This window comes from Amblyomma maculatum, chromosome 3 (genome assembly GCF_055883805.1).
Source record: "Amblyomma maculatum isolate TAMU_Amacu chromosome 3, ASM5588380v1, whole genome shotgun sequence".
Lineage (NCBI taxonomy): Eukaryota > Metazoa > Arthropoda > Arachnida > Ixodida > Ixodidae > Amblyomma > Amblyomma maculatum.
In genome coordinates, this window is record NC_139346.1 from 196117244 (window position 1) to 196142295 (window position 25052).

Below are 25052 nucleotides of genomic sequence, written 5' to 3' on the forward strand. Positions count from 1 at the left end.
TACGTGGAGTATTTTCTACGACGCCAGGCTGTCACCATTAGGGGGCAGTGCGATAGCGACGTGTCCTGTTTCGTCCACTCACGAGAGGAAGTTGCTGAAGGCGACATGCAATGCATAACGCCAGAGAAGAGTTTTGAGCAAGCTCAGTGATAACGCAGTGGCCAGCGAAGCTGATCTGTTCGAGGTGGCACGAGATTTACTCCTAATTGCGGCTGCGTTGATTTTATTAAACCTAAACCCTTACTAGCCTCATTACGCCCTTAGAATCCGTCTGCAGTCCTGTCAACAGTCGATGGTACCAACATATATAGCGACTGACGTTGTTTAGGCACTAAAGTGGCGGAGTGAGACGATGGCATGCACCACAGAAGAAACATATACCTGTCTCCTTGCCTCCTCTCCCCCCCCCCCTATCCTGCTACCTCATACGCGCGCGCCATTTGCTCATGTGGTATCACTAACAGATCGCAATGTGACTCTAGATTTCTTTTTCTTTTTTTCTCGTATCCATATCGGGACGTAGTGGTCCTCCGTACAGCATTCCGGATGAGGTCGGGCCTTCTTCTTTGCCATTTAGCATTCTGCTTGTCACACGAGAGGCTACATTGCAACAGGGACTTGAACCGATGACAGATATGTACCTCTATTTGTTATGGCTTAATCACCTCACACGCCACGTGACCTATTGAAGACAGCGTTGTCACAGGACGAAGAGCAAAAAGGTGCAACTAGGGGAGGGGGTGAATGGAGTGGGCGCTGCCAGTGAAACAAAAAGAGCCCACTGGGCATCGCTGTACCGGTCACGTGGTAGCTTGCATAACAGGAGGAATCGTGGGGAGCAGGCATCGCTGCAGCGCATTGATCGAACAAGTCTTCGCATTCACGCACGTAGATAGTCCGAAGTGAGTCTGCTGATTCTTTCTTCACAGGTTAAAGGCTTCATAAATAGCTTTTGAAGTTTTGATTGTGAAGTGGAGATTTCGCTCCAAAATACAACGACCTACTTCTGTCATGAAAACATGCTTTGTAGTAAGGTACCTTACGCCTAGAAATAAAAGTGGCAACAGGCTATTTGTAAGAACAAATTTTTGTATAGTATAACTTGGTGAAGCAACAGCATTTCAGTATTGTAATACAGAGAAAAATAAGACGGGTAATACAACAATGATACCAAAATATTGATTGCTGCACCAACACATGTGAATTTTGGGCATGATTTTGTTGTGTTTTTTTTTTCTTATTTTTGCAGACGTTCACGAAAAACCTTATATAAAACCTAATAATCCTCGCTTTCTTTGTTTCAGGAGCCATGGGCCTCTCTTCGTGACAGGTGAGCGACTGGAGCACACACGTGCACTCAGAATCACCTTGAAAGTTGCATGCCTACCACTCTAAGCAGCGAACTGAGAGATTTGCAGCCAGCTGATCACAGGGACGCTCTTAGGACCCGGAGCGATATGAATTAAGGCATTACCATCAGAACAGGGACCGATAGTGTGCTACGGCTTATAACATGAACCTTTATTTTCGTTGTTTTTGGCTCCATCACTGTTGCATGTGGGCTGAACACATTGTTGGCTGAACACATCGTTCAGGCCTATAGCATAACACCGCTACATTTCCGAAAAGGCAAAAGAAAAACAAATTGTACCAACTCACTACCCTTCTTAACCCTGGTCGGGCACGCCAACCACTACTCCTACACTGCTCGCAGGATTGTGACCTGAATCGTCGGTGCGAACAAACGCACACATTACATATCCGCCGCAGTGATATAAGGGACATGTCATACGATTTCTGTGCTGAAGATCTCGAGTTCGATCTCGAAAGCGGTTGTTGTTGTTGTGGCTGTAGGATGCACGGGCCTGCTACTGGCTCTGTAGCTGAGGCACCTCCGCTGCCTCGTGCAGACAGAAGAGAAAATAGAGAATAAAGAAAAGGAAGAGGGAGAGAAGGACGCGCGCCGCAACAACAGCCGTCGTCCACCACCGAAACAGTGGTGGGTGCAATGACGGCCTACAACAGATAACAAATTTGGTGGCAGGCTAGCCCTCGCCGCAAGCGCCGGTGCCCTATCTGTCCCAGCCCCATCAAAGTGGTAGCCGAGTTTTGATACAAGTAAACGTCAAAAAAAAACGCATGTGTTTTGTCCAATGTCGGCGCACGTTAAAGAACTCCAGGAGGCCAGTATTATTCTGAATCCCTCCACCACGGAGCGTGTGTTACGTTGGGCGATAAGCTGTTAAATTTTTATATTTACACATGCAGGCATGCACATACGTGAAACAGGTTTCTGTTGTTCGAGGACTATATACTGATAACTCGGCAAAAATAAAAATTAAAGGCGGGAGGAGCATAACATAGTGGAAGGCCAACAATCAACATGGCTCTAGAGACGAGGTCATGGTAAGAATTTCAGCATGATAATAAAATTACCAAAGCAGACGAAGACTGAAAAATCACCCCTGAAATAACGGCATCTAATACTCTAAAAAGCAAGTATAAAAGATACGTATAAGAACTAAAACAAGAATATTCGGTTTATGAGGTGTAACGTCCCAAACCAATTCTAGGGTGCCTCGATGTAGCGCGCCACCAATTCAGGCTATGAGAGACGCCTTAGTGGAGCGCTCCGGAAATTTCGACCACCTGGGGTTCTTTAACATGCACTGATCAGATGGCATAATACAAATGCTATTCATAGTTGTCATAGCATTAAGTGGGGAAAAGAAGGGTGGTATGATAAAAATAATAATTAAAGGCGGGAGGAGCATAACATAAATATGCGACAAAGCAATTGATTGCGTACAGCGCACATATAGGTGAACCATTTTACGAGGGGGCAGGGAAGCAGGCGAGAATAATCTAAGGCATACCTGGAATATCTATTTTAGCTAAATGAATTTTATCTTGTAAACTATGCCTAAATATGATTTCATCAGTTAGTTACGCCCATATTCACAAACGCGCCTCCACTCCAGGGCTGATTAGGATTCATGAACGCCCATCAACGTTTCCTCCGAGAAGGAGGAGGAGGAGGAGGAAAAAACTTTATTTGCAGAATTCGAGGCACGCAGGCCTCCTGGGTCTCCGCACGACCCCACTCACGATCTAAACGTTCATATTATGTTTATCCATGACGTATGCGGCCCGGCTGACGACGATCTTCTGCCTGGCCGGGTCCGCTGATCGCAGTGAGGTCTCCCAGTCCTCCCAGGTTCGGAGAGGCACCGGCCCGGCGGGGGGAGGAGACGCAGGGCAGGATAAAAGAATGTGGGTAAGAGTGGCCTTGGGGTGGGAGCACAAAGTGCATATGGGGGATACAGGCTGAAATTTCGAAAGTAGAGCTGGTGTAGGTAGAGTTCGTGTCTGCAGACGACGCCAGATTGACTGCTCTCTGATAGTGAGGGATGGGTGGGGTGACGGATAGATGAGGCGCTCAGCGCGGGAGTTTGCGGTGAACTCAGCAAACGAGTGCATACGATCCTTCGAGAAATCCCCCATGAGGTCCGCCTGTGCCCGGTTTCTAGACCCTCGGGCTAAGGAGTCGGCAGCCTCGTTGCCGGGATTTCCCGAGTGCGCAGGCACCCAGATAAGCTCAATCCGTCGGGGGAGGTGGGAGGTGGGCATGTGCAGCAAGCGGTGCGCCGGAGGATGAACCCGGCCCCTGGCATAATTTAGAATGGCAGTTTTTGAATCACTGAGTATGTAACTGGCATCGGTGTATGCCAGAGCAATAGCTATAGCGGTCTCCTCCGCTTCTTCAGGGGTCGTGCCTGAAGAAAGCTCAATAGTTAAGGGGGAAATGTGGGGGTTGTAGACAACTGCAGTGGCTCCGCTCTCATCGCAGGCGGCATCTACCCAAACGGCATCGGGCTCATTCCCGTACCATTTGTGGAGCGCTGCCGCGCGCGCCTTCCTGCGACCTTGGTCATAGTGGGGGTGCATGTTCCGCGGTAATGGTTTGACATAGATTGAAGTGTAAATTCGGCTAGGGAGTGTTAATAGGGATGAATTGTTTGCAGGAATAGTGATGCCTAGCTTAGTGAGTATATGTCGTCCGGTAGTTGTAGCAGCTAATCTGAGGTATTGTGCTTGTAAATGGGCCTCTCGAAGTTCATGTATTGTATTATGGACTCCAAGTTCGAGTAGTCTCTCGTTACTAGTGCTTTTCGGTAATTTAAGTGCTGCCTTTGTTGCTTGCCGAATTAACGAGTCTATTTGCTGGACCTCACTGCATGATAGTTTGAGGTATGGTGTAGCATAAAGAATTCTGCTGAGGGTATAGGCGTGCACTACTCGAAGTGTGTCCGCCTCTCGAAGCCCATGTGCGCGTCCTGTCACCCTTTTTATGATTTGTGTGGTGTTTGCAACGGCCTTTTTGAGCCGCTTAATTGTGTCGACGTTCTTTCCATCCTGTTGCAGGTATAGTCCCAGAATGCGAATGGTATGAACCTGTGGTACTTGTCTTCCCTGAATTCGAATTTCTATGGGGCTTTGGTAGGTCCGTCCTTTAGGGGGTATGATGAGTAATTCTGATTTTTCTGGGGAGCACTCTAATCCGATTGTTGCGGTAAGCTTGGCTATAGTGTCTGCTGCTGTTTGTAGCGTGTCTTCGATTTCACCGTCTGATCCGTGTGTTGTCCAGAGTGTGATGTCATCGGCGTATATGGTGTGACCGAGGTGAGGGATTTTCTGTAGTTCTGCGGTTAAGGGGATAAGGGTAATGTTGAACAGAAACGGGGAAAGAACGGAGCCTTGCGGCGTCCCCACGTTGGCAAGCGTGTACGGTGAGGTGTGGAGATTGTCGATGTGAAGTGTGGCTGTCCTGTGCTGAATGAAGGCTCTTATGTAGTTGTAAACCCTAGTACCAGTTTGAATGTTCGTGAGTGCCTGTAGGATTGCTGTGTGTTGTACATTATCAAATGCTTTTTTGAGATCTATTGCTAGTATCGCCTTTGTATGCGTTGGTATATGTGGGTCAAGCACTGCTGACGTTAGCTGCAGCATAGCGTCCTGCGTAGATAGACGGGGCCTAAAACCGACCATTGAGTGCGGGTATTGGTCCGTGTCATCCATGTATGCAGTTAGCCGAGCTAGTATAACCTGTTCAAAGAGTTTTCCTAAGTTTGAGGTGAGCGATATCGGGCGCATATTCGCTGGGGAAATTGGCTTATTGGGTTTTGGTATGAGAATTACTTTCCCGTGTGTCCATTCTGCTGGGAGTGTCCCTTCTTCCCAGTGTTTGTTATAGAGGTCCGTTAGTTGCTCCAATGATTTATCATCTAGATTTCTTAGCGCCGCATTTGAAACCTGATCTTCGCCTGGCGTTGTGTTCTTGAGCTTGTGAAGTGCTGCCCTTATTTCTGATGTCGTTATTGCAGCATCTAATATATCATTTGGTCCTCCTGCATAGGAGGGAAGGGATTGTGGTTGACCCGGGGTGGTGTGCATATGCTTTAGAGTAGCTAGTAGGGCATCTGTGTCATCCCTGTGTTGATGGGTTAGTCTAGCTATTATGTTTCGTGTATATGTCTTGCTCTGGGTTGGGTCCAGAAGGTGCCGAAGTAGGTGCCATGCACGCTTTGTGGTGAGATTTCCTTTTAGCCCTTCACATATTTGTGTCCAATTCTGCTGAAACAATTGCGCTCCATAGGCTTCAATTTTGGTGGCCAGATCATTAATCTTCTGCTTAAGTTTGCGGTTGTGCTTCTGTGTGGCATACCGTTTATTTAAACTACGGTGGGCCTCAAGTAAATGCGGCATCTAACGTTGGCACATCTTCGTTTGTATCAATGATCTGCGTATTATTTTCCTGGTCCTGAAGTAGTTGTCGCACCCATTGCCTTAATTCTATGTTGTCTTCAGCAGGGGTGTTTTGTCGTTGTTTTCGAAAATTTTCCCAGTTCACCAAACGATGCTTATATGTCTTTGGCGTGCACTGTGGTCCCTCAAGGGTTAGGGCGATGATATAATGATCGCTGCCCAATGTGTGTCCGGTTCGTTCCCATTTCAGGTGCGGGATGTGTCTGCCGAGCGTGAGATCTGGGCTGGTATCCATAATACCAACAGTACCCTGTCTGGTGGGCATTTCAAAATCATTATGTACGGATAGCTGTGACTGCTGTATCTGATTGGACAGAACCTCTCCTCTGCTGTTTGTACGGCTGTATCCCCAATCAGCGTGTGCGCAGTTTAGGTCCCCCGCTATTAATAAAGGTGTTTTCTTGGCTTCCTTTGCTATTGTCCTAATTAGATTCGCGCAACGAGATGCGGGGCTACTAGGAGGGTTGTATATATTGGAGACTATTAATGATTCTTTAGTAACATCATTCGGTATAATTTCTACGGTAATGTGTGCTACCTCGTGTGTATAGTCGTGTATTGTGTGTCTAAGTGCGCGTCTGATGTAGGTTGTAACCACGGGCTTGTCCACGCTAGGTGCATGGTATGCTGTATATCCTGGTATGTTGAGTGCTATACGAGTTTCTTGTAGAAGTATAAGGTCTGGGGGTGACGAGTTGCTAGTAATGAGTTGCACTAGAGGATCCCGCTTTCGCTTAATGCTCCGGCAGTTCCAATGCCAGATTATTAGTGGGTTGTTGTTGCCCTTAAAAATTGGAGGATTAGCTGCCATCATGCTGCACTAGGGGTGCTACGGAGGGGGGTATTGGTGGTTGGATAGAGGGATAGCTTGGTGGGTGGATAGAGGGATGGCTTGGGAAGAGAGAAGTGGGGGATGGTTGGAGAGGGAGTGAGGATGAGCTGCCATCATGCTGCACTTGGGGTGCTACGGAGGGGGGTATTGGTGGTTGGATAGAGGGATGGCTTGGGAAGAGAGAAGTGGGGGATGGTTGGATGGGGAGTGTAGCCAATCTGGCGTCAACTACGCTCATTATGCGGGTAATTGCCCCCTCTACCATCGTTTCTACTTTACCAGTTACATGGTCACAGAATGTGTTTAGCCGCGCCTCTAGCTGGGCCGTTAGGGTTTGGAATCGTTCTTCCATTTTTTGCTGGAAGAGTTCGAATTTTGCTTGAAATTTCGCCTCTAAGCGGGCTTCTAGTTCAGCTAGAGGATCGGTGTCGCTGTTTGACTCTATGCGTTTCTTTTTTGGCGGGGGGGTAGCAGGAGGGGATGGAGTTTGGGTGGTTAGGGGGGTGGTGGGAGGAGGAACATTTGAGTTGGTATCTGGGTGCAATGAAGGAGATAGGGTCGAGGATGTGTGGGAGAGGTGTTGCTGTAGGCGTCTTACCTCCTCCCTGAGCCGGGCCATCTCCTCCGCCTGACTGTCTGGAGTGCGGGCGACCCTTTCTGCCCACGTGATTCCCATGCGCTTCTCGTCAGTTGTGTCGTCTTGGCGCGTCGGTCGTGAAGAGCGTTCTCTGGAAGCGCTTCCGCTGAGGCGAGGCTGTCCAACGGAATCTCTGTGCCGGAGCCGTGTCACGCGTTGCTTCGCCTTGCACCATCCTGTTCCCGTTAAGTGTTCACCACCGCACAGTATACACTGGGGGATGCAGAGTCCCTCATGGTCCGCTCCATGGTCGACGCCACATCTTGGGCATTTTGATTGCTTCGGATGCGGGCAAACATCGTAGCGATGACCCGGTTGCCGGCAGTTGGTGCAGCCCTCTGGCCTTGAGCGGTATGGTGTACACAGGTGTACACCGCCAAAGTAAATTAGTTTCCGGGGAAGTGGGCCTTGTGCGAAAGTCACTAGAATAGACTTAGTGCGTCCCATACGACGAGCGGCTACAATGTCCGCATCTGGGTTTCGTCTTTGGAGATCTTGAACGATTTCTTGGTCTGTTTCGTTCCAAAAGGCATTCGTAATGACGCCTCGGACAGCGTCCGATGCTGGCGCTATGTACGCAGTGACTGCGTACTCCTTGCAGGCGTGAGTTATAATCTTCACCTTGAGAATACATCCTTGAGAATACATCCTCACCCTCCACTCGAAGCAGCGCAAATGGCGCATGGGGACAAAATTACGGCAAACGTTTGGCCCGAAAAGTGCGTGTTTCAGTGTGTAACACAATTCAGTTTTTCATGTCGAGCCTTCTAAACAACTTTCACAAGCAATGTCGACGTTGCCAGAGTAGTGGAACCTGTTTTGCTGTCTGGATAAAAGAGGTGGCCTTGAAATATGGTCGCAAATCCTTTTCCATCTGGCAACCGTCGATGCTGGGGACGTTAAGCTGAACAGGACGCAGGACGTAGGCTTCGAGAAATGATGTGAATACTTCAGTTTATTCGTTTAGTGTGAGATCTAAGCTCGCCCTGTGCCGCTTTGCCTTTTTCTTTTACTACCAGGCTTTGACAGACATCAAATAATAATAATAATAATAATAATAATAATAATAATAATAATAATAATAATAATAATAATAATAATAATAATAATTCGTTCACAGAAAGGGAAAGGTGCAGAATCTGTCACACTTGATTCTGTGGACACCTTAACCGCGCCGTAAGAAAACGGAGGAAGGATGAAAGCGGAAAAAGAGAAAGGGGAACAGTAGTGGAGGACTGCGGAGTAATTTCGACCATCTGGGAATAATTTGCGCTGACATCGCACAGCCCACGTACGCCTCTTTGTTTCGCCTCCATCGAAACGCAGCGGCCACCGCCGCTTTCCGGAACATTGTAAAGGTCTCCGGAGAGCGGACGAAATGCTCCTTCTCAAAATTTTTACAAACACAATGCTGTGCCCGGCAGTCTTGAAGCACTCCAATACAGACTTTGATAGGGGCTGCAGCCTACGTGGAGCGACCTTCTCTGACGTTTTTCACATAGTCTGGGTCTGTCCATCCAATCCCCACCGTTCCCAATCCTTCGTTACCCATCCTTCTATGGAGGCCTTGGAGGCGGCGCTGCTCAGCTGCCATGACCTACAGTCCCAGCGGGCCTTAGTCGCCAGGGCGCGAGCGGCGTTAGACGCCATTGGGGCTCCGGAATAAGAGCTCCACCTAGATTTGTGAGGGCCTCCGAATATTCAATATGGAATTCCTCAGAAGATATTAACTCCAATATACACTAGGTAACTTCCAGCGTGCATTCCTTGATTTTCTGTCTGACTCATTGCATTGGCGTGTGATAGAAAAATAAACAGAGGAGAGGGAAAGCGGTGATGAGGAGTGTAGGGGCTCAGGTGAAACCATTTCGTTCCTCACTCCATAAATCAGCTATATGCGAAGGCAGTTTGTTTATTTCTTTTTTTTTTTTTTTGTCGCTTAAACTTACCGTCATATTCCAGCGATTTGACACAGTAAATCAATGGCAAAGAAAAATCGAAAGGCGTTAAATATCATTCCAGATTCTGTCCACTTTTGAACGCGTGCATCTTCACAGTACTTTCCTCGGCGTTCATAATCTTTCGCCCATGGAGGCCCCAATTATAGGGCTTGTTCTTCACAAAGAATACGATATCGAATGGACTAAACTTCGCAATACACTGTAGTCGTATGCTATTCTCAGCGGAATGTGTTGTTAGGCATTTGAATTTATTATAAACATATTTAATTAAAAATTATTTAGAATGAACTAATCGGAAGTTAAGTGGAACATTTAATAAAAATAAATAAGTGAAACGCAACATCTAGTTAACGAATAGCGCCATGACCGACTGAGCCCGGATCAATGTGACTGAAGACTATGCTCACAAATGCAGAGAAATGAAGCGAACTTGCGCCACTTCCCTCTTCTTCGCTTAAGATAATTCTCCCCGCGATTCTGGCCAAAAAGTGACAATTCGGAATCCCTATTCTGATGCAGCATTAATCGTGTGCTCTCAGATCCCCTTCACCTGCCTATGTTTTATTTCATGAACCGTTTCGGACATGTTATACTTGACTACGGCGTAGGGAAACGTACAAAAAAAATACGCTTTGCAAACGTTTCATTCAGCGTATTTTCTGAAGCGTTCTTTTCTTAGTTTCCCTTCACCTTTTGCTGTTGTATACGCTGTCATAGCAAGCTTGGTACATATGTGTGCGGTTTAGGGCCCCTTGCACATAAGCCCTAATTGGACTCTCCTGGTTGCTACCTTGGGAAATAGTAGATATTTTGTGTGCATCAACATAGCGAACAGGGATTTTAGTTTTGTTGCGATAGAAAAAGGGGAAACCTCTACTGTGGTCCTTTGTTCAGCAGGCTTGCCGAGCAGCCTTTATTAATTCTGCCGAGGGGCTGCTGTAGAGGAAGGATTTTATGGTGCAGAATTTCTGCAGACCTTATTATCCGTTTATTCTCAGCCGGTGCGGTCACTTCGGTTGGGTTCTGCTAGACGCCTGTTTATACAATTGATAACACGGGTTCAGGGCCACTTCTCTGTCTTTTTTTTTTTTTTCATTCGCGTCCTTCTTTTCATCCCAACTATTGCGATGCCGAATAATACGCTTGCGACCAACATGCTGTAACGTCATTAGACAGGCTTATGATGTGTTATCGCAAGTAACAAATGATAAAACCTCAGATGACCGCGTCTCTGCTTATAACAATCTGACCAGGCAATAACGTGATTCTGAACGGCCCGCATAGTTTACTGATAGCGAGGTGTCTTTTCTTGAGCGTTCCTGTTTTTGCGCCCGCCTGAGAGCGCGCGCGAGGTATTCGGCATTTAAACGAAAGGTCCACATTCACATAGGTCAGCGCATGGCTGCGTAAAAAGAATCTAGTAAAGACGGAATAGTTAAAGAGAAGGTGAGGCAAGGAAAAGCATGGGATCACTCTGCAGCTGGTCTAGTGAAGCAAGCTCTAGTATCTTATATTCATTTGTCGAGCAGCATGTTTAACTAGCTAGCATAACATTGCTCAGCTTATGGTTCTTGAAATCACACAGTATTAATTACATGGTGAAGGTAGTGCCGGTTGCTTTTTGTGATGTCATATGTGTCAAATAACGAACCAACTGCATCGCCACTGCACACCCGAGTTATTCTATAATGAGCAGCTACAACGATCTGACGAGTTAGTCTTACCTGAGTAACAAAAAGGTTCTACCGTTTTTTTCCCTGAATAGTATTTCCTTTACTACTTAGCGCACTTCACTGTTTTACTGCTTTACTGCTTGACTACATTCTATAGCTATCATCGGTCGTTAGTTTCAGCGATAAACTAAAACCGACTGCCCTTTATTTCGTTCCTACACAAAGGGAAAGTTTTACCAACGTTTCGCACGTATTCTATGGTTAAATTTCCATACTAACATTCCTGCCGGGCCCCGTTTGCAGCAGGGATTGCTCGGTATGGCTTCTCAAGTGTCACTGTAGCTCTGATATTTTTCACAAACAGCGCAGTTTTGTGTAACGAAAAATTACCGCGCCCTTTATGCCGAAACCCGTTTTAGAGCACAGCCATATGTTGGAAATAATAGAGTACACATGGATTCCAGTAGCACCTCAATGGCACCTGCGTATGTGTAAGAGCACATACTGCATACATTTACTGTCGGTTCTCTCACATAAAAAAGCTAGCAATGAAATTTCTTCTCTTGACATGCTATATACATAACTGTGCAAAACAAGCCGCAGCTTTATCAGGGCGTGTGACGCATCTGTACCGGTGATTTCTTTATTTCAGGTGAATTTCACATGTTTTGTGGCCCAAATGTCGGCCATGTAATCATGTAAAGGACGCAGTAGATATTACTTTGTGAATCAGTGGATAGTGCAGCACATATAGCCCGCCGTTTTATGAAGTTGTCTGTATTAATGCCTGAATATATTATTAGGTGAAAAATATTTTCATATGAAGAAATCATGGCGCTGGAGGAGTATAGCCCCAATTTTGTTCTAACACTTCACCCGTTCATTCTACAACACTGCGGTGTCCTTCTAAGATGCAGCTATAGTTATCCATCCTTCCTTTTTGCACTAATGAGCTCTAATTACTTGTGTTCAATTTTCTATTTCGCTTTTGCTTATCCACGCATAGTGGAATATATGTGTACCACTATGTGATTTTATAAATTACGTTCTTTAGAACAAAGAAAACAGATATAGTCCCAAAGGTACGTTTTTATGTTAAAAAAAAAAATCTGATAAAGTTCGAAAAACTGGTGCCTCATTCCAAGCCCAATAGGGGAGCCCGAACCACGCCTACAACTTGCAGGATTATCCATCGGAGTGGCGTTTCTGAAAACAAACACGAGCGGTGGCTGTATTTTTCTAAATGTTTAGTTACCTGCCACAACTCACAAAAGTTTTGCGCAAGAAACACGTATAAGAATTCATGTCCTATTTGTCTTTTCACTGAAAATTGTTCCAAATGTGCTTCTCGTCTACGACAAACCGCCTAACTGCACTCTTTGATTAGCTTTGCTGGTTTAGGTTAGCGTTGAGCATTCAGCCAAGGAATCTTCCCTTTTTCTTAAGGCAGTTATTTCTCTTTTACAGTGCCATCCTCTGTCATAAACATCTGCCAGCGGTGTCCAGATGGCCTCTCTTTCGTCGTGTCCAGCACAAGCTCGACCTTCTTTCGGGCTTTGGCCTTCCCTGATCACCGTAACGGCAAAAAGCTGTCGTTAGAATGCCGCGTGCATGTGGATTGCGCAGTCCAGTGGAGCGTGTCTTCACTTCCCATTAGGTGCACCAGGAAGGGATGCAGCACTCTTTGCCATCCCTCCCTGACACCAGTCGAGAGACGGTGGCAGCGACGACTACTCCCCCGAGGCTTCTGCCCGCGGCAAAGCATCGCTAACTCGGCAGAGTGCTCTGATGTCTCTGGCTGCGTTTCTTATTTCCTAGAGCACCGTTTCCTGCACGCAAGGTTGCGGCAACCATTGTCGTTGCGTGCCCTGGAAGCTTTCGCGAATTCCCCCGTAATTAGCGCTTGTATTCGGCCTATTCCTAATGACGCCGCTCTTCAGTACGCCTTACCTCGGCACTTTCGTTTCCGCATTGAACATCCTTTACTTCAGCGGAGAGTAGGCGGTAGACAATCTTAGCGCTGTTGTTGCTTCGCTACATTTCGTTCGCAAATGCGAAGCTATGAAAGTAATTAAAAAGGCTATTCGAGTTCAGAGAAGTGCCCTAGGCTAATATATTCTGTCAAAGCAGTAGCCTATGCCAAAATGCACCTTTCGGTCAAATCACATGTAGCTAAACAAACACAAATCAACTGCTTTTATCTAAGTGAGCGTTTTCCTTAAACTCTATCGATGCGGTGCAGAAAATGCACTCCAGTAATGGTATTCCAAAAATTTTCTGGAGAAACTAAGATAAATGTATGAATACGTTACGGACGATCCGGAGCTTCGCCCTCCTCAACATGCAACGCGATAAAATTATTGGACTCGAAGATTACGTCATTAAGCAGCCACGCGCCTTTTACGTTCAGGATACTTCGCCATGTCAGACCAAGCAGAAAGCAGCTGACAAAACCATTTACGAGAGTCAAGTAACAGCAAGACCACTATTTCATTAGAATCTTTATTGAATAACTAACGGGCCCCCAAAAGCGTCCTGGTACTGGCCCACAAGGAAGGCGGCTGATAACGACGGCCAGAAACGCCATTTCAATACAATTTCGCAAACTTCGAAAACGATCGCATGTGAGGGGCAGGTGACGCGTCCCTGACAGTTTCGCAACAATTTTTCGTCTGCGAACAGACGACACTGTGCCATCAGTCTGCGTCGGGGCTGCAGTCCGACAGCGACAACCTAAACTCCTCCACCGGGAAAGAACCACTTGCTTGCATCGGCAGGAGCGGTTGCCAACCAACCACAAGTTCTACTCGCGGTAGTGCGGTAGTGCATCCTGAAGACTACAACCCAAAGCAGCCTCCTCTCTCGGCATTCCAGCGTCGCATCTGTAAACGGCAAAAAGCAGGGCATGTTCATTGACCTCATCTGCTCGGGATACAGGCAATACGCAGAGCATCAAACATGTCGTTTGTTTTACAATGACTTATGATGTCTAATTCAAATTTCACTTTGTGCAGCCATGCTGCTATGCACTCCAGTGCTCTGATTTGCTGCCGGTGCTATTTACTTTCTTCTAAGGCAATCTTTCATATTTCATTTTCGCAGGCGTGCCGGAATACCGTGTCCGTCTCTCTGCAAATGAAAACCTCCAGACGCCACAATAAAAACAAAACTAACGCGAGACATGACGTCATATTAGATTACTGTGGTATATGAGTTCTGTTCAAATGAATTAGTCGCGATGAGTCACGGCCTGCTTGTCATGAGCAAGCATTGCAGCTGCCATGCACTTGACCATACCACACGCCCATCGATATAAATGGCATCATCCATACTGGCATCATCCACTCCACAAGTAATCATTCATGACAAGTCAGACAAGGCAATCAATGTCCTGTATCAGGTGCCATGTTTAGACATACAGTTGTCAATGTAAAAACTTTAGCAGGATTTCAAATAATGTTAAATTGAGTTAAACATGCGAAAGTACGGTTTAATTTGGTTTAATTGTTGGTCGCTAAAATTTTTTTTTTTGCTCTATTTATCGACTTGGCTACGCTTCAGGATATATACACAGGCAACGTGTTCATGTTTACGAAGTCTGCTCTCCCGCTACAAATCAGCCCGTTGAACATGGCGCACTTCTCGACCGACAGAGTAGAAGTACCCGGCTCATTCGCCATCCCGGCGTGGTCTGACTTTCCGCTGCAGTTTTGCTGTGCGCCTATATGCAGGCAAAATGATTCCTTGCAGCAAGATATTTTAAGGCGAAAACCTTTTATGGATCATGCTCGCGGCCACGATCGTGTCCGTCCGTAACGCTTTAGTTTGATGATGTCATCAGTGGTGTAGTATGTCGTACCTTGAAATAAATGATGACATTATAAATTGTGCAGCATGTAACTTGAAATAAATTCTGACGTCATTATTAGTGTAGTGTGTCGTAGCTTGAAATAAAAGATGACGTCATTAGGGGTGTAGCATGTCGTATCTTGAAATAAAGGACGTCATCAGTGGTGTAGTATGTCGTGCCTTGAAATTAATGACGCTTCGAAAACTTGAAAGCGAAGGAAGTAGTCTAGTCGATGCGGCGAATGACAGAACAGGTGTGGCGGTAGCTTCGGTAGTCGATGGCCGATCGGCGCCGGTATCCGCGACAGCCATCAGAGGCCGCAACAGACTGCGGAGGAAGCTTCGATAGCGCTAGTTTGCGTAGGAGCGGAAGCTAAGTTCATAACTAGCGACAGCAAAACTGCCATCCAAAATTTTGGAAAGGAGAGGATATCACCGGAGGCAGCCAAAATCTTCACCCAATGAACGCTGAATATGAAAATTCAGTCACCCGCGCACGCTATCGTCTCTGTTAACGAGGCGGCCCACGAGCTAGCCCGAGCTCTCTACTTCCGGGGAGCGGTCGAGCGCCCCACGAACTGGGCATACGACGAACGTCTGCAAAATTGCGGGGAAATCATCGACCATTACAAATTGTTACGTAGACTGGTACCCCCGCCTACCTTCATGAACCCAGTCAGAGTTTCACGCGCTACCAGACCTTAGGGACAATGATCAGTGCAAACACTGTGGGGAAAGACACCCTCGACCTCATAATTTGGGAGTGCCCACAATCCCCAGGGATACGACAAAATATAACAAGCAGAGAAGCCTGGGATATCCTGCTGCTAGGCGCACACTCTGCGATGCAACCACGCGCCGTCTATCTGGCGGAAGAGGCCGCACCAAGGAAAGGCTACCTGCTAGCCTCTAATCTGCGGGCGTGGAGAGGACGCCTTTTTCCAGTGCAAATCGCCAGGAGTTCGATCCAGGCGTCCGTCATGGCGCCTTTCATTTGGCACTTCATCGAACGCCGCACCCACAACCTACAATTTGGGTAGAGGAAAGAAAAGGCGCAGTCTCTGTCACAAACTTTAATCTGCAGCCAACATTATCCAGCAGCCAAGTCACCAGTAGCCAGTAGTCGCAACTGCGGCGGTCTCGCACTACGCATGCCAGGCGTCCCTGCGATGCATTTCATTTGGCGCTTCCTCGAACGCAGCATTTACACAGCACAGAAGCAGACCCAGACCGCAGTTATCAGCGGTGTTTCAAATTGGTTTACAAGAAAGAGAAGGCACAGTATCTGTCATAATTCTTCGCAAACACTAACCACCATGACTTTAACCGAGCCGTAAGAAAGAGGAGGAAGGTGGGAGTGAAAAAAAAAAGAGAAAGAGTTGCTGGAGTGGAGGACTTCCCGCCATCACGCAATAGCGGCCTTCGCATCCCCTCATTGCAGTTTAGCAGTCCAAACTACCCCTAAACTTTTATTTCTCTTAATGTTTTACTTTCTATTTTATTGTTTATCGCACTAATTATCGATTATAATTTATTAGTATTTGTTGTTAATTTCCATCATCGCTGAATCACTTTTACATACTATTGCTTCAATTAGTAATTGGTTTACACAAAAAGGAAAAGCGCACTATCTGTGGCGTACATCCAGAAGGCCCGATAAAGACTTTGTGAAATAGTACTACATTTGCGCCACAGAGTAAGACAGGAGCGCCGAGACTGGCGCGCTGCAATGCTGAGGAAGGTTGGAGTGAAAGTGGAAAGAGAGAAAGAGGAGCCGTATAGTGGAGGGCTACGGAGTAATTTCGACCACCTGGGGATGAGTCTGTCCTGATGGGGCTGGTGCAGGTGGGTCACCACTGCTTGCGGCGGGGGCTGGCCTGGCACCGATTTTTTAATCTGTTGTAGGCCGTCATTGCACACGCCAGCGCTGGTGGTGGACGACGGCTGTTGTTGCGGCGCGCGTCTTTCTTTCCCTCTTGCTTTTCTTTCTTCTCTATATTCTCTTCTATCTGCACGAGGCAGCGGAGGTGGCTCAGCTACAGAGCCAGTAGCAGGCCCGTGCATTTTCTTTTCCTTTTTTCTACAACAACAACAACAACAACAACAACCACCTGGGGATCTTTAACGTGCGCTGACATCGCACAGCACACGGACGCCACTTCGTTTCGCCTGCATCGAAACGCAGCCGCCGTGGTCGGGTTCGAACCCGGGAACTCCTGCACAGTGGTCGGGCGTCAGACGCCTTTCTGTGGCGGTTGTATAACTCCGACTTATTCCGCCGCCACCGATCTGGCTCTCTGATTGCCACCGCACAGGGGTTGCATTGGAGGAGGAGCGAAGAAAGGAATTAAGTTCGAGCCGGCGCTTTGACAACCGGAGACTCGCAGGAAGAGGGGGGAGGGGGGCGGCGTGTACACGTCCAGCCTCCGCGTCCATCGCGTACCGCGTCTGAGTGAGCTCTCCATGGAGGAACCCCTCATAGGCCTAGGCTTTATGGTGAGAACGCTTTGCGAGTGGGTCATGAAGCCAAGTGTAGTCGCCGAGAAGCCGAAACGCCGAAACTGAGAAGCCCACCGTTTCCGCTAAAATACTGAAACAGAAGAGCAGCGTGCCGCCCGACTCGAGAAAGAACACGTGAGTAAACAAGAATCTCGGAAAAGTCGAGCTGCTCCCCAAACTCTTCCACAACCTGGAGATGGTTGGTTGGTTGGTTGGTTGGTTCACAGGAAGGGAAAGGCGCAGTATCTGTCACACTTGCTCTGTGGACACCTGAACCGCGCCGTAGGGGCCCGGAAAAAACCCGACCTCGGCGGCTGCGTTTCGATGGAGGCAAAACGATGAGGTGTCCGTGTGCTGTGCGATGTCCGCGCACGTTAAAGATCCCCAGGTGGTCGAAATTACTCCGTAGCCCTCCACTACGGCTCCTCTTTCTCTCTTTCCACTTTCACTCCCACCTTCCCCCTTTCCCTTGCGGCGCGGTTCAGGTGTCCACAGCAAACAAGTGAGACAGTTACTGCGCCTTTCCCTTCCTGTGAACCAATTATTATTATTATTATTATTTAAGGGAGGAAGGTGGGAGTGAAAGTGGAAAGTGAGAAAGGGGAGCCGTAGTGGAGGGCTACGGAGTAATTTCGACCACCTGGGGATATTTAACGTGCGCTGACATCGCACAGCACACGGACGCCACTTCGTTTCGCCTCCATCGAAACGCAGCCGCCGTGGTCGGGTTCGAATCCGGGAACTCCGGCACAGTAGTCGGGCGGCGTCTTACCACTGCGCCACCCCGGCGGGGCAAATCTGGAGACGGAACACCACCATCTTGAGATCCATCGGATCAGACTCGTGCAAAGCCGATTTTAATTGAACTAACGCTCCTATTCGTACGCCTGCGGTGGTCGACCAATTTTTTTTTTTTTTTTCACAACTGGGGCATCAAAGTTACTGCGTTAAAAAACAGTCCTGTGTTGCTAGTTCGTGAACTTCCTTTCAAGTGCGAAGGAAGGCCAGAATGATCGGTTCAACTTGTAATATATAAGGACGGAATAAAAAAAAAAGTTTAGTCCCTATGTGTGCCGTAAAGTTGCTCCCTCGATACCAGTAGAGCAGCGTTCACAGTGTTTTTTGCCAGAGCAACGGAGCATAAAGCAAGCATTAATACACGTCATTGTAGTACGCTCGAAGTAATATGCCTAATACGCCCAGCATCAAGTCCTCAATGAGTAATATTTCATCAACTAAGCCTTGGTACTAAAGTTTAACTTTGCGAAGCTAAAATGAACGAGCCTTAGTTGACGCTTCAGAATAACTTAACACTTGAGATTCTGTCAATACCAGTGACGTTGCAAAGAACAATTTTATGTCACATTATATCGGCTACGGTGGCAATTCAATCCGAGAACTGAAATCAGCGTTTAAACGCCGTGATCCCCTATCGACCAGGGGCGGCTACTTTTTAGACATAGCCATAAATTTTAATATTTTCAGCTTACTTGTGACACGCTGCGGTCCTGGATAAACCAGAGTATGACGTCAACGTCTTCCTGGAAGAAGCACGTGGCGTCCAACACGAAGGCATTGCTCCTCGTTTCGAGCTGAACGTAGCAGCCGGCGCAGATGACGTGGCAGCTGCGGAGTATCATGCACGAGAGCACCTCACCGCAATAGGCCCAGCACCCTCTATGACGAAGGGACACCAAGATGCACGACAGCAGTGAGCCCATGTCGCTGACTAAGCCGTTCGAGGTGTAATCAGCGCCCCTTGTTTCCGCCGCCGAAGACATCTCGTTATCTCCCGAAGCTGAACCAAGCTGAGCTCCGCTTGTTACCGCCTTAAAATTCGGACCACACAGAGTACGTACACTGTCAATACCGTGGGCAGCTCACCTGACTACTGACTGGTCGACCTCACAATATTAGAAGCTGACGTTCGACAAAGTTCCAGAGTGAGCACAGCCTACGTAATGCAAGAGGGACAAAGATTACTCTCCTCAATTCACGTGCACGGAACCTGGAACGCTGGCACGCGCGGTTACAGCACGGCAAAACCGAAAGAAAATATGTGGGACAGGCAAGTTCTGCACTTAAAGGTGCGCTGCAATAGCATTTCCGACACACAAACGATGTATTTTGTTGTTGTTTTTTTCACTTTATGATTTTTTTTTTCATTTTTAATTTTTATATATCGAAGTTAGCATCAGCAAAGATTACCTTTCTATTTTGAGCGTTTTGACACCTTTTAGCCCACATTGTTCATTTGTTAATGTTTTATTATTTCAACCATATCAGCATAAACTGTAAGCACCTGCAGTTCAATTCAGTGTACTGAAGGAACTTCCCAATGCGGGAAGCATCTCTCTTAACTATATCGACGCAGAAGCTACTTGCGAAATTACCGGTGGTGGCGACTGGTGAGGTTCTCGTTCAACGTTTTCCTTTTTACGAAACCTCATTTCGCAGTTAAAGCAGCCTCTGTTTCGTCCCAACCAGCTGCTTTTTCTGAGCAGGCAAACTTTAGCTCGCCCTCAGTTTTCCCTTGAAGAACACCAAAAGAGCAATATTATAGCCAATTAACCTTTCTACGTTGGGCAAGGACAGCTAATTCAGAATCTGTTCAGTGACGTGGTGAAATTTCGGGGTCCTTGGCTCACTCATTAATCTCTTTGTTATTGCTCCACGTCCGTCAAACGACTGCACAACGTTTAATCCTTATTACGCTCTATACCAGGGAAGACTAGCGTCCTGTTAGAGTGCAAGAAAGGCGAACCTTGTGCGGAGTTTACACATTCTCCACTTGCCTACTCAGCACAAAACCCACTTTTCTCCTACCCCTTATCTCTCATGCCACCTAACTGGTATCCTCTCTATGATGCATCAAATCCGGACAAATATCGAAAATAGCAAAAAAAGGGGAAAATTTGATTCCAATTTAAAAAGAGCACATAGTCCTCGCCGTTTATTAAAATCACCGTCAGGATCCCTCAGTACGTCAGAAATATTAAGGATTGAAAAGGTATTGTCTTATAATGTTTAAAATTATAAACTTATAATACGCTCCCATTCAAACTACTTTAAACTCTGAAACTTTGGGCCACCTTTAAACCTTTAAAACAAATTTATTCGTGCACTTAAAACGTCATTTATGAAGCAGTGCAGAAGCAGCAAACTGCGATGACAAGAACACATCCATGCTGCATTTTCTGATGTAACATGATATCAGAAATTGCTCACAACGCATCCTAGTTCAAACCAGTCACCTATACCAAACCGTATTTCCTCTTCCAGTGCCTGGTTCAAAGACATGACCTGCATACTTTGGCGCATTTGATGCTGGTCAGAAAGAGCAGCATCAAGCTAGAAATACGATTTCACAGACAGCGTCTTATTTTAGATCGGTTTTCCAGTGTGGTTGCAGACAGACCCAATGCGATGCCAATCTGCGCAAGACATGTATACTCATGTGCCCCTGTGTAGATTGGACACAAGCTCACTTTACTTGTGTCTTTATTATTTAAAAGATTATTAGCTTTCACCGTGAGACTGCTCACACTTTTCAAGTGACTTCTAGGTGGCAATATGTTTTATTAAAACTCTCCTTTGTGATCTAAGTTAGTGCGTTATTGCAACAAACATATCTCAAAGAGCAAAAGGTGAGCACAACAAATGCTGTGATCCTTATGCTTGTACAGAAGGGTGGCACTTTTTCTCTCTTTGTTGCTGGGTTTATAATTCCAAATCTGATTTGATGCGCTGCTCTCATTCACTACAGTTCATTTCTAACAGAAGTTCGTCAAAATGTTGTCATCTGTCACGCCAATGTATCTCTCTACACTTCGATGTGTTAGCACGCTTGGGCCTTCATCTGCGACCGGAATTCGCATTCCTCTCTTCACGAAGCGTTGTCGACCCACAGAAAACGACGCAGATTCCTTTCTTACTACAGCCATCTAGTCCAGCCAGCCACGCGTTGCATAAAGCGATGGCGTTGTTCTGCGGATAATTAAGCTTCCAACAGGGAGCGTTTGCTCAGTTTGGAGCTAAAATTGCGCAGAGCGGGTAATTAAATACGCACAATGGTGATCTTCAAAATCCTCGAAGTACCCAAACAAAATGCGCTTGCGGCAAAGAGTGAAGCTTGAGTTTATACTAGCCCCCCCCGCCCCCCTCCCTTCGCCGCTTAATGTGCGGCAGCATGTCTAGAAACGGCCATTAAATTACATCAGTCCGCCACTTTGACTATCATTACCGTTTGCAGAAAAGCGGTTAAGCGTTGAAACTTCCGCGTTGGAGGGTTAATTTGACAGTGCACTCATTCCTATACTCTCCGCTTTTTAGCGCACCTAAGAGGTATGAACGGCTGTCCACTCCCATCCTTTCATCACCCTAAATGCCAGTCGTTGCTTAATTACGTGCGAGCCCGTCCATGTAAACTTGCCGTACGTAATTATTTCTCCTCTCGCAATCGTGGTTTTCATAAAGCTCTAAGTTTAATATATGCAGTTATTAATGCCTGAATGCACCTTGCGTCATTACTAAATTCCTTTCGGCGATCCTTTGTTAGTCCTTACGCAGATTCGGGCTTTGAGCATTTCACAACGTGCTGCCACGAAAGCGCTTTGCCTAAATCTTCGGCCAGTGGCCTTTCTCTCCGCACAGTAATGTTTTCTTGCTCTAGTTGTTGGAACGAGCACGATTATGTCGAAATAATTGTGCGAGCCATTAGTCCGTGGTTATTCACAAAAGCTATCCGAAGTAAAGCAGTCACGCCCGTTTTGCCGCATACCTGTGATTTGCCTGCTTTTGGCGATTGATTCTTACTACGCTTAAATGTAAGCGAGTGTGGCGAAAAGTGCACATTTATAAACTGCTGTAGGATGGGTGTGGGGCGAACAATAGTACGCGTGTTCCTGCCAAGAAGGTTATAAAGAAAAAAACAGCCGTTTTTTAACCTCTTTGGTTCCTGCTTTCCTACTACTCTCCGCCGTCTCCCTGGTGGGATGAGATTGACATATGATAATGCAGGTTCCGCAAAAACGTTACACAATAGCCTCTGCTGCCATAAGATGGCTTGACAGAATCGAATGAGAGTCCTCCATGATGTGCTATAGATTTGAAAGGAGGATCATTAGGTATATAGTTAAGTCTATTGTCTAGATAATTAGACTTCTGTTGCATATTATGTCTGACGGCCAGTGAGCTTCTTCCTGGAAATATTTTTCTCTATTTTGAACCAATTATTATCTTAAATTTCTTAATGTCGTCCCCAGCGCGCTGTACATAAATATCGGGTGGTATTTATATATAACGTGGGAACTTATTACTGAGTGCTCTTGAGTTATTTTGAGGCAATAGAGACACGCGAACCCAGGAATGAATATTCGCCAACGAGTATCCGTAAAGGGATTCCAGGTGGGAGTCATTAACGCTGCCATGTTTTTCTTTTTTTTTTAACGTTGTTTATTACCTCAGTGCCCATAATGGAATATGTAAAAAAAAACTTAAGGGGTATTAAATGAAAGGAAAAAGGTTGCTGTACTAATAAATATCAAGAGAGAGTGATGATAAGGCCCTTGCAACCAAGCAATGTTTTATACACTCAAAGACATGGATTAAATAACATTCCGCATGTTTTCAGCCCACAACTGTGACAAAGGCTTACACCTAACGTAACGCAAACAATACTGTAACGGGTTCTTTCCGCAATCCGAAGCTACGGCCCTGGACCTGATCCTGCTAAGCTAAGATCCTAAGCTAAGATCCGGGCCCTGATGGGGCTGGGACAGGTAGGTCACCGCCGCTTGCGACGGGGGCTAGCCTGCTACCGCATTTTAAGGCGAAAGTCTTAAATGATTTATTTATAGGAAGGGAAAGACGCGGTAACTGTCTCACTTGATTTCTGTGGACACCGCAACAGCGCCGTAAGGGAAGGGAGGAAGATGGGAGTGAAAGAGGAAAGAGAGAAAGAGGAGCCGTAGTGGAGGGCTACGGAGGAATTTCGACCACCTGGGGATCTTTAACGTGCGCTGACATCGCACAGCACACGACGCCTCTTCGTTTCACCTCCATCGAAACGCAGCCGCCGAGGTCGGGTTCGAACCCGGGTACTCCGGCACAGTAGTCGGGCGTCTTACCACTGCACCACCCCGGCGGGGCAAAGTCTTAAATGGCTCATGCTGTTTTTGTGGCTGTAGAAAGAAGGAAAAGAAAATACACAGGCCTGCTACTGGCTCCATAGCTGAGTCCCCTCCGCTAACTGATTGATTTATAGGAAGGGAAAGGCGCGGTAACTGTCTCACTTGTTTTCTGTGGACACCTCATCCGTGCCGTAAGGGAAGAGAGGAAGGTGGGAGAGAAAGTGGAAAGAGAGAAATAGGAGCCGTAGTGGAGGGCTGCGGAGTAATTTCGACCATCTGGGGATCTTTAACGTGCGCTGACATCGCACAGTACACGAACGCCTCTTCGTTTCGCCTCCATCGAAAGACTGCCTCGTGCAGACAGAAGAGAAAATGGAGAAGAAAGAAAGGGAAGAGGGAGAGAAAGACACGCGCTGCAACAACAGCCGTCGTCCACCACCGAAGCGGTGGCGGGTGCAATGACGGCCTACAACAGATAAAGAATTCGGTGGCACGCCAGCCGCCGCCGCACGCGGCGGTGGCCAAACTGTCCCAGCCCCATCTGTCGTGGACAAAGTGTATCCCGCTTTTGCAGCTTTCTGATTGGCCGAGGCGGGATGCGTCCCTGCCATCTGCAATCCTGCACTTGAACGCGCGCCAAGGAACGCCACGCAGGGATCGTGTACCGCGTTTTGTGCACCGTCCAAACTCACTTGCCGGAGGTGGCGTGATAGATAATGCGCCTTTCATTGGTATGGTTTCCAGGCGAATACAGCCCCTTATGTTTCCTTTTGCGGTGAGCAGAAGGCAGATCTAGAGAACATCCAGTCTAAATGAGAGACCATGCAACCGCTTGAGGGCCTGCAGGTTCCCAATTCGGAACGGAGAGATGCCGCATTGCTTACGTCTGATCCAGGCCGGCACACGCTGTCACGACCTTGGCAAAGAGATCGTCCAGCGTCATCGAGCGACGACAACCCCTTGGGTGGCTTGGGGGAAAGCGTCCCCTCAAAAAGAAAGCATACCCTGATTTCTCCTCACTATAGTTTCCTATAGGTAGCGCGTATACCCTCTGCCTAGCCTATAGTGCTGTAGGTTTTTCTAGGTATATGGTAACATGTTTGGGTAGCTGCGCTCGTCCATGTGTTGAAGTGCCCAGGGTAGGAGTGTTTCCCGTAGAGGGAAACGAAGGCGCATGCGCCTTCGTTTCCCTCTACGGACTGTTGTGCTGGTGTCCATATCAGCTTCGCCTTACTTTCGTCTTCCTGGATGAAAATGAGGATTCTTATGACTGCTTCTGTCGTAGTTTCTGCAGGCTTCTTGAGGGTCTGTTATAGTCATATCCTTCTGAGTAGTGATTGCAAGCGCATTGGCTGCCTCCTCCGCTTGGGTTGGATCCGTGCTGTAACCAACTGGTTACAGCATGTAGCTGATTTAGTACTACATAATATGCATCACTTTAAAGATCGCTATACTGCCTGCTCCTCTAAAATCGGATTGTCAGCCCAAGACTAGGACTGACACACACAGAATAAAGTATTTTAGCCTCATTTACCGCTCAATACCTGGTTTCCCGACAGAAGCGGAAGAAGTCGAAGTATAGTTTCACGCGGTGGCTGTAGCCCAGGGAGCTCTCAGTACATGACATCACCTTCCTCGGCAGCC

At 47.1% G+C, this 25052-nt stretch overlaps 1 protein-coding gene across 1 annotated transcript in view; it reads left to right on the plus strand.

The window, feature by feature from the left end:
- Positions 1-14270, plus strand: part of LOC146197337 (uncharacterized) — a 24553-nt gene extending 10283 nt beyond the window's left edge. Inside the window, exons 6-7 of the mRNA XM_084596467.1 lie at positions 1305-1330; positions 12397-14270. Coding sequence (XP_084452593.1) covers positions 1305-1327 — 23 coding nt within the window. The 3' untranslated portion in view covers positions 1328-1330; positions 12397-14270. The remainder of the gene's footprint in view (positions 1-1304; positions 1331-12396) is intronic.
- Positions 14271-25052: the final 10782 nt, after the last annotated feature.